Below are 14,900 nucleotides of genomic sequence, written 5' to 3'. Positions count from 1 at the left end.
CACAAACTCATAATGCCCATAACGAGTCCTGAACGCTGTCTTCTGGATGTCCTCATCTCGCACCCTCACCTAATGATACCCAGACCTCAAATCGATCTTGGAGAACCAAGATGCTCCCTGCAACTGATCGAACAAATCATCGATCCTCGGCAATGGGTAACGGTTCTTGACCGTCAGCTTGTTCAACTCCCGGTAATCAATGCACATCCGGTGTGAACCATCCTTTTTCTTGACAAAAAGGATAGGCGCTCCCCACGGCGAGCTGCTCGGCCGAATAAACCCCTTCCCTAGCAACTCCTGAAGTTGCGAGGATAACTCCTGCATCTCTGGAGGCGCAAGGCGACAGGGCACCTTGGCGATAGGCGCGGCCCCCGGAACCAAATCGATACGGAACTCCACCTGCCTCACGGGAGGCACGCCCAGCAACTCCTCCGAAAATACGTCCGGGAACTCACGCACTATCGGAAACTCATCAACTGACCTCGGTCTCTCTGAATCAACCCTCGTATCCATCACATACGCTACAAAGCCCCTACAGCCCTGCTGTATACACTGTCTCGCTCTAGCGGCCGAACAAAATGCTGACCCAGAACGTGTACCCTCGCCGTACACCGTAAGAACTCCCCCACTAGGGTCTCGTATGGTCGCCAGCTGTCGCTCCCAGTCAATAACCGCTCCAAATCTACTCAACCAGTCCATGCCCACGATGACACAGACATCCCCCATCGCAATAGGAACTAAATCAATCGAGAATTCAACACCGAAAATCTCGACTACACACCCTCAGATCACCTCTGTGGCATACACCGCCCTCTCTTCAGCTATGGAAACTCTCAGAGGTCGACTCAACGCCTCACGACTAACACTGATGTGCTGACTAAAAGCCAAAGATACAAAAGACCGACTCGCACCCGAGTCAAATAACACCAAGGCAGGTACAGAACTCACAAGAAAAGTACCTACGCATAACATAATATAAGCACAATATCTCAACATCAAAATAAATACACGAAAGAATACATACCAGCCACAACATCGGGCGCTGCGCGGACCTCCTCCGCGGTCAACTGAAAGGCTTTCCCTCGTGCCTTCGGTGCCTCGGCCTTCACTGGCCGGCTCTCAGTAGCTTTGATAGCAGCAGGGGCAGATCCCTAAGATGCTCCCAGTGCTGATCCCCGCAGCTGTGGACACTCTACCTTCCGTTGTCCGGTCTGGTTGCAGTGAAAACATACTGCAAACCCCTTGGGGCAATCCTTGGCCATATGCCCCTCCTTGCCACATTTGTAGCAAGACTCTGCTCTGCACACCCCATCGTGGCTCTTGCCGCACTTGCCATAAGTGCGGCCCCTCTGACTCCCTGATCTCGAATCAGCGGGCTTGGCCCGCTTGGCTACCGGCTGAGACTGCACCGGTCGCCGATCCCTCCCCTGAGACTCAGCCTCTTCCCTAGCCTGGGTCTCCAGCTCTATCTCCCTCTTCCGGGCATTTTCCTGAAGCTCGGAAAATGTCTGGTACGTCGAGTTCGCCACGAACTCTCGTATATCCCTCCTCAAAATGTTTAGATATCGGCTCATACGTGCCTGCTCAGAGGATACGTGCTCTGGGCAGAACATCGCCCGCTCATGGAACATCCTCGTAATCACTGTAACAGACTTAGTACCCTGCTTGAGGGTCAGAAACTCCTGGGCCAAATGCTCCCTCTCCACCTGGGGAACGTACTCATCTCGGAACATAGCAGTGAACCTCTCCCAGGTCACTGCAGCAAGCTCAGTAGGCGTATAGTGTGCCGTCACAAACTTCCACCAATCCTTCGCTCCCAAGCGAAGCTGGTTCAGCGCGAACCGGACTCTCAAATGCTCTGGAGATGAGCAAGTAAAGAAACACCCCTCTATGTATGAAATCCACCTCATCGCCGCAATCGGGTCATAGGTCCCGTCAAACTCCGGTGGTTTTGTGTTGCTGAACTCTCAGAACAGCAACGCATCACCACCCTGCGGCCTAGTCGCAGCTATAGTTGCAGTGGCCGCAGCAACAGCAGCCTCAGAAAGAGCAGCGTATCTCTCATCAAATGTCTCTATCAGTGTGGTCTTGATAGACCCAACCATCTCTGGTATCTCTGCCCTGATGGCCGCAGCCACCTCCTCGTGGATGATCCTACGGATCTCCTCGTCACTCGTACCGCTTCTCTCTGGTGTGTGGCGTGTCCCAACCATGATCTCCCTCTCTCTGAAATACAACATAAAAAAAAATATCAGGGACTTGCTCGAGTATACTCACACTCGAATACTCCACCCTACTCGTTTCTTGGTACTCTAAGGATTCTTACTTCAACTGTGCACTGACCCGGTGTCTTCAGTAGTACGGGCCCAATACTACCGTCCACACCACATCAGCATTCACCCTAGGTCCTCCTCCCAGAGTCCCAAATCCCAAGTACTCTACTCTCTCTAATCATATGATACTCGCTAGCAGATCTCTCATAACCTCCTTGCTGCTATCTAAACACTCTGAAGCATTCCTAGCAGCAAGACTCCTAGACTAAGGCATCACATATCAGGCCACTCTAGTCCTAATAAGAATACCTATTCCACTCTAGTATGCATAATATAACTCATCATATAACATATATCATATCTCATAACACTTATTGTAATGGTATTTTGGGAAATCACCGTTCGGACGCTAGCTGTTCGTACACACGACTCTGCTCTGTTTTGTCTCGAAAACTCTTTTTACTCTTTTGAAAACTATTTTATTATAAAAATTTCCTCAAATCCTCAGTTTGAGTTTAGATACGCTCGAAGGTGCACCCGAATCCCTCAAACCAAGGCTTTGATACCAACTTGTAACACCGTAAAAATTAAAACAATTTTTTGCATTTTCAAAACACATTTTCTAGACACATTTATTAATAAAATGTCATTGTATCATATCCTTGTTTCACAAAACATCCCCCAAGATCGAAATACATAAAATCCCATGTGTGTGTACGAATCATGTCGGCGCCTTCCCGCGGTCATCACTGGTACCTGAAACACATAACACGTAACACTATAAGCATAAGCTTAGTGAGTTCCCCAAAATACCACTATAACATATATTAGCCACTCGAGGCTATAACTCTGTTGACCCTCTGGTCAATGTGTCTCAGTGGGACCCTCCAGCCCCAACTCTCTGTGGGCCCTCTGGCCCTAACTCTATGGACCCACTGGTCTTACTCTGTAAACTCTGAATCATGCATATCACATATCACAATAAATCACAACACATAAATAACATGCAAATACACTGGTACATAACTCTAAAATACACTGTCACATAACTCTGTTACCACACTAGGTAAAGTATAGTGAGAAGACTCACCTCTGGTATCTCGGTAAATCTCTGTCTCGGTAAACGCTGGCCTAGCCTCCGCCTAATTATATGAAATAAATACCCTATTTAATATAACTCTCAAAGGCTAGACTATGTCCTCTTATGACACTCTCAGAAGGGTAAAAGACCATTTTACCCCTCTCATAACTCAAAAGACCCCACAATAGACCATACCCTAAAAGTCAACCAAAAGTCAACTTTCCGGGTTACGCTGCACGTACCAGATGTGTACGCTGAGCGTACCCGGCGGCCTCTCAGAATCGGGGAACGCCACCCAGTACGCGGCGCGTACTGGGATTACGCCCGGCGTACTCCCCAGCTTCTGCCCCTTAGCTCTTGAGGTCTTAAACAGTTAAGACCCACGTCCAACTTCTATATCTGACCACATCTAAGCCTCTTAATCCATAAAGTTGATGACTTTAAGCCTATAGATGGCTGAACAAGCCACCAACTCCCATAATATTCCATCCTCTAACTCTAGAAGGCTTATTACTCAAGCATGACCTCAAACTAACAACCAAGATGAAAACTTTATGGTTCTAAATCACTAATACCACTGAAAAGGGACAGATCTCGGACCATGGAGCACCTTACACTCATAAAGTCTCCACCTTTGGGGTTTTTAACCCTAGAAATGGCACATGCAACAACAACCAAAAGAAGAGGAAAGTTTTGAACTTTATACCTCTAAGTGTAGCCCCTTTCTCTGTAGATCTCAGATCCAAATTGGCACTTCAAGCTTTAGCTTCCAAGAGCTCCTTTCCTTCTTCTTTACTAAGTCACCAAAACACAATTAGCTCCAACAACACTCACACACACTAAGGACGATGGGAGGCTCTCTCTTAGGGTTTCACTTACTGATATGGAGGCTGAGAAATGAGCCTTAGCACCTTTTAAATAATGCACAAGACGGATTAGGGTTTTTGCACCCGGGCCGGGTACGCCCGGCGTAACTCTGGGTACGCCCAGCGTACCTTGGCGACTCCGCGTCCAAACTAAGCGCATGAGTACGCGCAGCGTACCCCTCTGGTACGCTCAGCATACTCACTTGCTAGGTTCCCACCACTCAAGGACTAATCATGACCAATTGACAAAGAATAAGGGTGAAAGAAATGCACCTGAATCTCGGGGTGTTACACTTCGGATATAGGATTAATTACATGTGTTGTAATATTCATCTGTCGTATGACTAAAATGGCATTAAGAGGGAAAAGTACTAGAACTGGATATGACTAAAATGATTTAGCAATTGTCGAGGATAATCTGTGGTTTACCAATGATTGATTGCTCATGGACAAATTGGAAGTATAGTGTTAATTTTGAAAGGACCATACTGACATATTCTGAAAAGAGGCAACTCTTTTTCAGAAGTGATAGTCAAAATGGGAATGTGGAAATGTTTCCATAGGTGGAAGTTGTTTTTCAAATATGTGTAAGATTAGAAAACTTAATGCAAGAAGGATGTTCAAAGGTATGTACTTTGAATTTGAGACTTTGTTTCCATGGAATTGCTCTCCATTGGAATACTTTGTAAATGTATGTTGCCAAGTTTGTGACTTTTGTGCATAGTCATTACAAGAGGATCAATGCATATAAGTTTAGAATCTAACAGATTTTGGTAAATGGCAGAATTTGGAATTCTTACATTTACGATAAGGATTTGGGATTATGAAATGAGAATCATTGGAATTATGTTCAATGATCTATTCGACAAAGTAAGGATCGTAGACAACATAGTTTGCATACTTGGAGTATAGCATAACTATTGTTTAGACAATCATAGTGTGCATGCTTAGAGCATGGCATGACTATTGTTTCACTTCAAGTGTTAAGTTGATTATTCGAAACATTATACAATGAATAATGAGCAATCAATATGGTGTTTAAATAAAAGATGTTTTATTTACTATCAAAGGTGCTTGGGGCCATATAAGATTCTTGTGTTTCACTTTGCATGTTTTGACTTCCCGAATAACTAGGTTATTCAAATTCTCCACAGTCAGTCATATGTTGGAAGTAGATATGAATTAAGACTGTCATGAAGTTGGCCATGCTCATTTGACTCACTTCATGGATTTTATCACGAGTGATCATGAGACGATAATATCTTATATTCTTCAAATGAAGATATATGAGTTGCAGTCTACAAGTCGGTTACACATTGATTATGTGAAAACACACTAGTAACTTGGTGTTATAAAACACATTTTTATGTGTGATTTGATAAGTATATAAAGCAAGCATATGAGTCAAAGTTTATCCATTCCTTTTACCCTTTTAGGGATAAAAGCGATATCTTTGGGCCCCTCGATGATTTAGTGATGACAAACGTAAGTGCTCGGCTGGGCCTGGACTGATTTGATATGTTCAATTAGTCAGTCATCATAAATCGGAAATCGGGAAACAAAAAATAGACAGAGAGAATGATTATAATCCATGTCTTAGTCCATATGGTATCTATAATGGAGGAATATATGATCCCTTATCTAATGGACAAGTCATTGACTTGGTAAGAGTTCGACAACGGCTTTAAGAGCTACGATTGCTAGTCGGGTTTTGGAGTCATACTTGCAATAATAGTTTTAGACTTATCCAAGTGGGAGACTGTTGGATTAGTGTCTAAGTCCATAACTATAATTGGTATGTACTTGACCCGATTTGTCATGGTCTATTTGGGTTGCATGGCATCAAAACTATTTGGATAGACTTTTGTGAGAAAATGATATTTATGATTTATTAATATATTATAAGTTCTAATATATTAATATGAAATCATATTATTTAATTAGTATTGATCAAGAATTAATTTGGAATTAATTTTTTGATCAAAAGACACTAATTAAATATATGGGGATTGATTGTGTAAATCATTCATTCTTATATATGTGGGCTTATGATCCATAGTTCTTCATGTTGGGCTAAACCCATGGAGTAACCCATGGATACTCCATGGAGGTTCTAACCCATGGAGCATGAAGAATGTGGAAAAAAAATGAGTTACATGGTGTAACCCTAATATCCACAATATATAAAGACCCCATAGCTCAAGAAATCGGCTCTAAGGGTTCATATGAGAGGGCTAGCCGATTTTGAGTATAAGGACTTTTCTCTCAAGTTATTCCAAGTTGTTGTTGGTGTTGTGTGAACCATTTGAGATGTTACACTTAGGGCACTAGGCTCTTAAGCTCCATGGAATCAAGCTACACCAAAGAGGTATGTTATCCTAACTAGTATCTTGTATTGTTTATGTCAATTGTATGCTAGTTATAGGTTTAATACCTTGGAAATCATTTACATGTATAATTAGTGAAAACATAGATCCAAGGTATTTAGGGTTGTATGTGCACCATAGGATGTTGTAGTATACTAAAACCCATCATAAATCTTGTACAATGTGGAACACTTGGATGAAGCATTTTGAGTTCATTTGGAGCACTTAGAACTCAATGGAGCACTTGAGGTTCATGGAGCATGTTACAAATGAATGGATCATCTGAGAAGGGAATGGATCGTCTGACAAAAGAATGGATCAAGTTCCAAAGGAACAGATCATATAAAAGGGGGTTTGGAGCACCTGGAAGAAGTTTCGAGCACTTGGGAGTGATATGGAGCAACAAGGGAACCTTGTTGCGCCATCTATTGAAGGGTTGGGCCAAGAAGGATGTTGTTGTGCGCCTGCGCCAATGGCACTCCTTCTTGCACCAAACTACTCACTCTTGCGCCATGGGGTACCTCTCTTGCGCTATGAGGTACTCCTGTTGCGCCATAGAGTATGATGTTGCACCAAACATGGCCTTTTTGCACCATGCATGTTGTTGTTGTGCCAATGTGGTGATGTTACTCCAACCTAAAAGTTCTTGAGCCACACTTGAAGCGTGTTGCACTATCCTTGCACATGTTGCACCATCATGGTGCAAGATGGGCCATTTTGGTTCCTTGATGAGCCATGGTATCCCTGATGAGCCAAGTATGCTATGAAGTCCTCTATGATGCTCAAGATTGTTCAAGGATGCTCAGAAGTTGGTTTTGCTTGAGGATTACACCATGTTGTGCCACAATGATGGATGTTGGACCATTAGTGTTCATGATGCGCCACTTGTGCATCATGATGCTCCATTATGGTCAAGGTGGTCCATCATGTGTGTTGCTAATGCTCATGGGTTGTATAACATGGAAGAATGTTCCAGAAGATGTTGCATGACAGGATATGATTGGTTGTCACATTTCATGGGCCTATGGGCTAATGGGCTTGGCCCATTAGGGTTTTAGGTATGATCCCTCAAGTATAAATAGACTTATATCTCCATCATTATTAGTGTGCAGAAATTTCAAGAAAGTAATCATTGTGAGGTTGAGAGCATTCCTTTGGAGCAGTTAGTAAGCAAGATAGATTCTTTTGTTTTGGAGAGCTCAAGTGAGGTGTAACCTTTGTGTGATTGTAATAGTTCTCGGAAGTTAATAAAATCCTCTGTCTCGTTCGCCTATGGATGTAGGTGACCTTGATCAAACCAAGTTAAATATTGTGTTCACTTTATTTACATTTTAGAAGTTTTGTTTCAACATGTTCACCGAAGTTTGTTTTGATATTTGTCCAAAGTGCTTAACTTGTTTTATTGTCACCCAACAAATATAATAAATATAATACACTTACATCATTATGATATTCAAATTTGAATTTATTGCAATCACTAGGTCTAACTATCGTTATAGATCACACTTAAAACAAATGAATTTGTCTTTAATTATAGAGAAGTAGAGTATAATCGACCAAAAATGCAAAACGATTCTATTTAGGATCAAAACCGAAAAAAATATGTTATAGTTGGGGACTAAAATGGTAATTACTAATAACTATAATAGATTAAAGAATTCGTTAACCCATTAAACTTTGCAAGGCATTGCATCCCTTTTGTGATTAGTAAGGCAATGCTTATCACGGCCCACAAAAATCAATCTTGGTTTCTCTTTTAGGAATGTTATGGACATCGGGTAAATTGAATAACAATATATAAGAAGATCTCATATACGTGTGTAGCCATGATTTCATACAATAAAGATAAAATGGTATAAATTATTAAATTTTGAAAGTAAAATGCCCTAATAAATGTTACATAATAATACATATAATTATTGAAATGTTAATATTAAATTAGGCTTAAACTGTTGCAGTCTTTATGTCTATATGAACGATTCTCCCAGGGACGGACGCAGAAATACACAGTAGGTGTTGCCGCGGTTGAAGAGGTGTTGCCGGTGCATGAAAAATAGGCAAAAAAACCAAAAAAATCGTAATGTTTTCCATTGCGTACGGGAAAACTAGGTGTTGCCGGTGCCACACTGGGACACCAAGTAAAACCGTCCCTGGATTCTCCTTTGACATCCTTTATGAAGGTGCAGCACTTGAGCAGTGTAGGTAACTTTCTGGGCCTTTGATTCTGTTACTCCTAGAACATGCACCCAACCATTTCATCCATTTCAAAATGTTAGAATAGACAATAACACCGTATATGTTTAGGGGAAATGAATTAAAAACCCAACGAAGTTTCCAAACCATTCAAAAAACTTCAATCATGTTTTGTCTGTTCAAAAAAATTCCAACGAACTTAACATTTTGTCTAAAAAGTCCAACAAAGTTCCAAACCGTTCAGAAAATTCCAATTTTGTTTTGTTTAAGTTCGTTAAGTTTTTTTTTTTTTGAACAGTCAAAACATGATTGGAGTTTCTTAAATATTTTGGAAACTTCGTTGGTCTAACAAGTCATTTTTCCGATACGGTAATAAGCCACGTCATCTGTTTCTTTTATTTGACTTTCGAGAAAGTGTAACTTAGTTGGACTTTTTAGACAAAATGTTAAGTTTGTTGGGTTTTTTTGAACAGACAAAACATGATTGAGGTTTTTTGAACGGTTTGGAAACTTCGATGGGCTTTTAAGTCATTTTTCCTATATGTTTATTATAGCGTCCTACTTTAAATAAAGAAAGAGGGGAACCTGGTGGCAAAAACCTCCAAGTGCCAAGAGCATAATAGTAAAAATAGTAAAGACATCAGCAACAATTTTTAATAGATATATACATATACAACTGTTTAATGAATGCACAACTTATCTTAAGAAAAATGAATAAACAAAATTAAATGTAATGAACATAAATAAGTAATTTGAGTGAAATTCTTAATGGATGATGGAATCTCAATTTCCAAAAATAGCCTAAGGGGAAACATTTTGGAAGAGAGGAAATTATTATAGGGTCTGACACACAAAGCAACCATACTTTACCACAATGTGTCATTCCACGTAAAAGTATACTAATAAACAATGTTTTGGTAAACTACGAAAAAAATATTTCTTTGTTTCATTTACAATAAAGACCAAAAATACCATCATTTACCATAATCTTGGTTAGCAACCATGACAATTATCTTCTCCCTTGATTTTCTTTATAACATGGTGTGCAAGAAAATGAAGAAAAAACATTATCATTCAAAAACAAACAATTACCGATCATTTCAATGAATGTGTGATGATAATATATGCTATATATATCATACGAAAGACGGTTTTGTAAAAATATTAACATACCAGTCCAAATCACATATGTAAATATTCTAAAACAAAAAGTTAAGCATAAAGTTTTTTACCAACTTATAGTAAACATAAAAAAAATTATTTACCAATATATGGCAGTTTCAAATACATTTACCAAAAAATGGTCAAATAGGTGTGAACCCATATTTTTCAATTTTTATTAAATAAAAATAAGTAAAAAAATTATTTACCAATATATGGCAGTTTCAAATACATTTACCAAAAAACGGTCAAATAGTGAACCAATATTTTTCAATTTTTATTAAATAAAAATAAGTAAAAAAAGTAAATGGACCACCAGTCCCGTCATCTTTCTCCTATTCAATGTCTTTTTTTTTTTTTTTAATCACCAGCATTCATCAATTTTGTGGTTGCACTAGACTACCACCCGGTGCATAAAAAATAGGTGTAAGGATGCTTCGATTTGGTTTAATTTTTTGCTAAAATTTAAAAAAACCAAACTGTCAGTTTTTTTGGTTTCTGTCTCCGGTTTTTTTTTTTTTTTTTTTTTTTAATTTTTTTTTTATTTTTTTATAACTATTATTATTTTTTTAATTACGTAAACTCAACTTAGGATGGGCATCATCAATACATACTCCTACATTCTACGAAACATACCAAAGGTCTTTTAATTTATAATAATATGGACCTAGAAAACCTTGCAAGATGTTTTACATTCTTATACTTTCTTTTCTTCGCTTCACTTATAACCAAAACCAATATGGAAAAACTTTATATTATTACATAACATATGAACATTTATTCAATTTATATATGTGAAATATTTATAAATATTTTAGTAAATTATACGAATGGTCTTTATGGCTAATGGTTTGGGGTAATTTATACGTTTGATCCTTAATTTTTTTTTTTTTTAACTTGGAAAGTCCATATTATTTGTTTTTGTTTCATGTTTGATCACTGTCTTACTTAAAAAGATTATTTTGACCTTAATTTTTTAAATTTATTTAAATAAGATGACATAGGTAAGGTAAGGTGAAGTAGAAGTGATGTTGAGGGTGTGTTTATTTAAATAAATTAAAAAATCAAGGACAAAATAGTCTTTTTAGGTAAGACAGCGACCAACCACATAACAAAAACAAATCGTAAGGATCTTCCAAGTTAAAAATATAAGTTATGAACAAAAATGCAAATTACTCCAAACCATAAGAACCATTCGTGTAATTTACTCTAAATATTTTATTCAAGATTAATATAAAAATAATCAAGATATTTTGGAATTACTTTAATGCATGAAATCGAAATACTGTTAAGACATCACTGTAACTTTTTGAAATAAAATACACACGCATATAATGGTTAAACTAAATATATACATAAAATGACAGTCATTATTGATAGTTCGGCTCGCTTGGGTTCTTTTCGGTTTTTATATTTAAGAAAACCAAACCGAACTGAAAAATCGGTTAAAAAAATAAAAACATCTTTTGTCATATTTTTGTTATTTGAAACAATTAGAGTTTGGTAAATATTTTTTCCAAACACCATCCTTGGGTAGAAAACTTAAGCACATACATCCCTTTCAAAGAGTATATATAGATTATTAACTGTCATTCCGGTTAAGGAATTCCATTACATATTAAATTGTTGGAAGTGATTAATTAAATGAAACTTTGTTATACATATATGATCGACCATGGTTAGTTAAGTGATACATGGTTATCTAATCTAACATATTAATAGACGTGACTCCTATATATGAATCATGTCATTTGATATTATGGGAGGAGGTTATACAACAGGTTATGAAAAGGCCTAACATATATTTCGACTATATTTGACATTGTTGTGAAACCTTGTCATATATAGCTTTTCAACCTAGTCGTGTTGTTAGTGGGACCACACACCATGCTTAAACCATATATGCCTAAGATGATGACAAGTAATATATTTACATAAGCCTTAATGACAAAAATGTTGTAAGAAACTGAATATTAAGTGTCGAGATGAAAATTGGGGAATGTATGCGTATCTAAATTTCACAATGTATTCTTCTATGTTTATAATATAGAATAATTGTATTGTACAATTTGATTTACCATGATGAAGACATGTAGAAATCATGAAGGCGATACTTTTTCCATGAGATTCTTAAACTCCTAGTAATACCCCTCTAGTAAAAATCTCCATTTACTTGCAATGAATACACGAAATATTTTGGTGAATCGTGAAACACAGACTTGCTAGTATTGTTAAGTATTTATTAAAATAGGGGAACAAAACAAGGAAGACATTCATTGAATCCAACGTGAAAGGTTTTGAAATCCCACTTCTAGAAATAAGTCTTATTCAAATTCAAGATAAAGGTAGAAAAAAAAAATCAAAAGCCTATTGACTATGATATCGAATTTGCAATATATGAACTTTTAATTCTTAATTTGGGATGCTAGCCCATGGAATACATTTTTTTTTATAATGATTTTGTTAGATTCATTGTTATGTATTATTTTAGTATATATTTTTAATTATTCATAACATCTTTTGTATATTTAAAATGTATTTCTTTTCAATATTTTATATTTATCTGTTCCAAAAGACAAGGATGAGGTTATTCAAGTTTCTGCAGGTGACTTTATTGTTGAAAAAAATAATCGGGCTTGCATTGTTAGGGGTAGGGATTTTCTTACGCTGCCCAATCTACGTATGCTCTGTTATGATGAAGGATTTGAGGATTTTGATATCCGTTATGTTGGAGGGCTATGGGTTATGTTTGAGTTTAATCATAAAGATACATGTAAAAACTTTCTAGAAACCGATGCTATGGATCATTGGATAGTAGAGAAGAGACCATGGGATAGAAACTTTGTGCCTTTGGATCGCTTGATTTGGGTTGATGTGGAAGGGTTACCTCTACGGGCTTGGAGTAAGCAAGCCTTTACAAATATTTTGACTAAGTGGGGAAATATAGTACATCTTGATGATGACTTGGGGGAGGATGTTTATAAAAAAAGAATTTGTATTCTTTCTTCCTTCCAAGAGATTATTTCTAAGGTTGTGACAATTAGTATTGATGGCCAACCATTTTTGGTTAGAATAAAAGAAGCACCTGGGTGAACTCCAACGTTTGCATGGGAAACTAGTAACGTCAGTCTGGAAAATTCAAAAGAGCATGGTAATGTATTCGAAAATCAAGATGAGAATTCACAATGTGATAAGGAGGAAGGATCATATGATCCATTTGGAATCTACGAAACAATTGAAAAAATGAATGAGGATGGAAGTAATGCTAAGGAAGAAAATTTAAATGTTAATGATGGAGAAACTCGGGCTCATGAAAGTAAAAAAATACCTGTTCATGATGAGGGGCAGTTGAAGAACTTACTTGATAAAATAGAGGATCAGAATTTTTTTGTCCTCTATTAAGTCCCCAGTGCAGCAGTAGAACGAAGGTTTCGCAGGAGAAGTTACTAGCCAACAAACACTGATGGCTGGTCAGCCATCAAAACAGGAGCTGATAGTCACTGTTCCGGCAACAGCAACTCTTTCGGCAAATGAAGCCAGTCCGGCAGCAGGTGCAGCTCTCTCTTCAGCCTCGTATCAACAATGTAATAATGCTTCAATTGGGTTTTCTGGAGGATTTGGTCGGGTTGCGGGAGTTGTAGATTCGGAAGATAATTTAACTCACCCTCCAGGTTTTTCAAATTGTAATAGTTTAGATGGCTGTTTTGGTAATTCTTACAATAAAGGATCTTTCTTAAGTGAGATTAAAAAAACTTTGGAGATGGGAAAAGCAATGGGTTATAACTTGGAGGGGTGTTATGATCGGGTTAAACAACTTGTTGAAGGGAACGAAGATAAAATGGTGTTGAGATGAATTGTCTCTCCATAAATATTCAAGGAGCGGGTTGTAAAAATAAACGGAGCTGGGTACGGAATTTGTGTATTAAACATAAGGTTAATTTGGTGGCTATTCAAGAAACGAAGATGGAAGTTATTGATGTTTGTATCGCTCGCTCTTTCTGGGGTAACAATTCTTTTTCGTATGTTTTCTCTCCTTCTCGTGGTGCTTCGGGTGGTATTCTTCTTCTTTGGGATTTGGACGCTATCATAGTTAATTCCTCCCATATTTTTGCCAATTTTACTATTATTGAGGCTATATGGGCTTCTTCGGGGTTGCCGGTTATGTTTCTTGTGATTTATGCTCCACAAGGGGCTGAATGTAAGAGAATTCTTTGGGATAATCTTCTTCAGATTATTAATTCTTTCCAAGGTGAATGTGTTTTGATGGGTGATTTTAATGAGGTGCATGATGAAACGGAAAGATTTGGTACTATCTTTAATTCTAGTACAGCTAGAAGCTTCAACAATTTCATTGAGCAGGCGGATTTATCTGATGTTTCTATGGGGGGTCCTCGATATACGTGGAGTGATAAGTGGGGTTCAAAATTTAGTAAGTTGGATAGATTTTTAATTTCCCATGGTATTCTGGAGGCTTTTCCTCACTTGACAAGTATGGTCTTGGAGAAGTACATCCCGGACCATAGACATATTCTATTATCGGAGTATAGAGTTGATTATGGTCCAATTCCTTTCCGTATCTTTTTTTCTTGGTTTAATTTAGAGGGGTTTGATGATGTTGTCCGAAGTTCATGGTCCCAAGATCAGAATTTAATCAGTGTTTCTCATCCTTGGGTTAAATTTAAGAAGAAACTTCAACTTCTTAAATCTAACATTCGGATTTGGAATAGTACTACTAGGGTCAAAATGGTTTCTAAATGATTGGAGCTCCAAAAATTGTTAGAATCCATTGATTCTCGCCTCATGACTGACGGGGGAGATGCCACTCTACGGGAGAATCGAGTTAATACTCTTAAGAACATCACAGATTTAGATCATGTTACTAACCTGGAGTTAGCCCAAAAGGCAAAAATTCAGTGGGGAATTGAAGGTGATGAAAACTCGAGTTTTTTCCATAGGGTCA

The 14,900-nt window shown here is 38.0% G+C and overlaps 1 protein-coding gene across 1 annotated transcript; it reads left to right on the top strand.

Annotated features, from left to right (window-relative positions):
• Positions 1–13,903: 13,903 nt before the first annotated feature.
• LOC145053726 (uncharacterized) lies at positions 13,904–14,698 on the top strand. Its single transcript, XM_079001819.1, has one exon. The coding sequence runs from the start codon at positions 13,904–13,906 to the stop codon at positions 14,696–14,698; it is 795 nt and encodes a 264-aa protein (XP_078857945.1).
• Positions 14,699–14,900: the final 202 nt, after the last annotated feature.

This window comes from Lactuca serriola, chromosome 1 (assembly GCF_051521515.1).
Source record: "Lactuca serriola cultivar US96UC23 chromosome 1, Lser_US96UC23_V15, whole genome shotgun sequence".
Taxonomy (NCBI): domain Eukaryota; kingdom Viridiplantae; phylum Streptophyta; class Magnoliopsida; order Asterales; family Asteraceae; genus Lactuca; species Lactuca serriola.
This window is presented reverse-complemented; position numbering and strand designations above follow the sequence as displayed.

Excerpts from the sequence above, each read along its gene's own strand:
- LOC145053726 (XM_079001819.1), top strand. The coding sequence starts at position 13,904 with ATGGAAGTTATTGATGTTTGTATCGCTCGCTCTTTCTGGGGTAACAAT.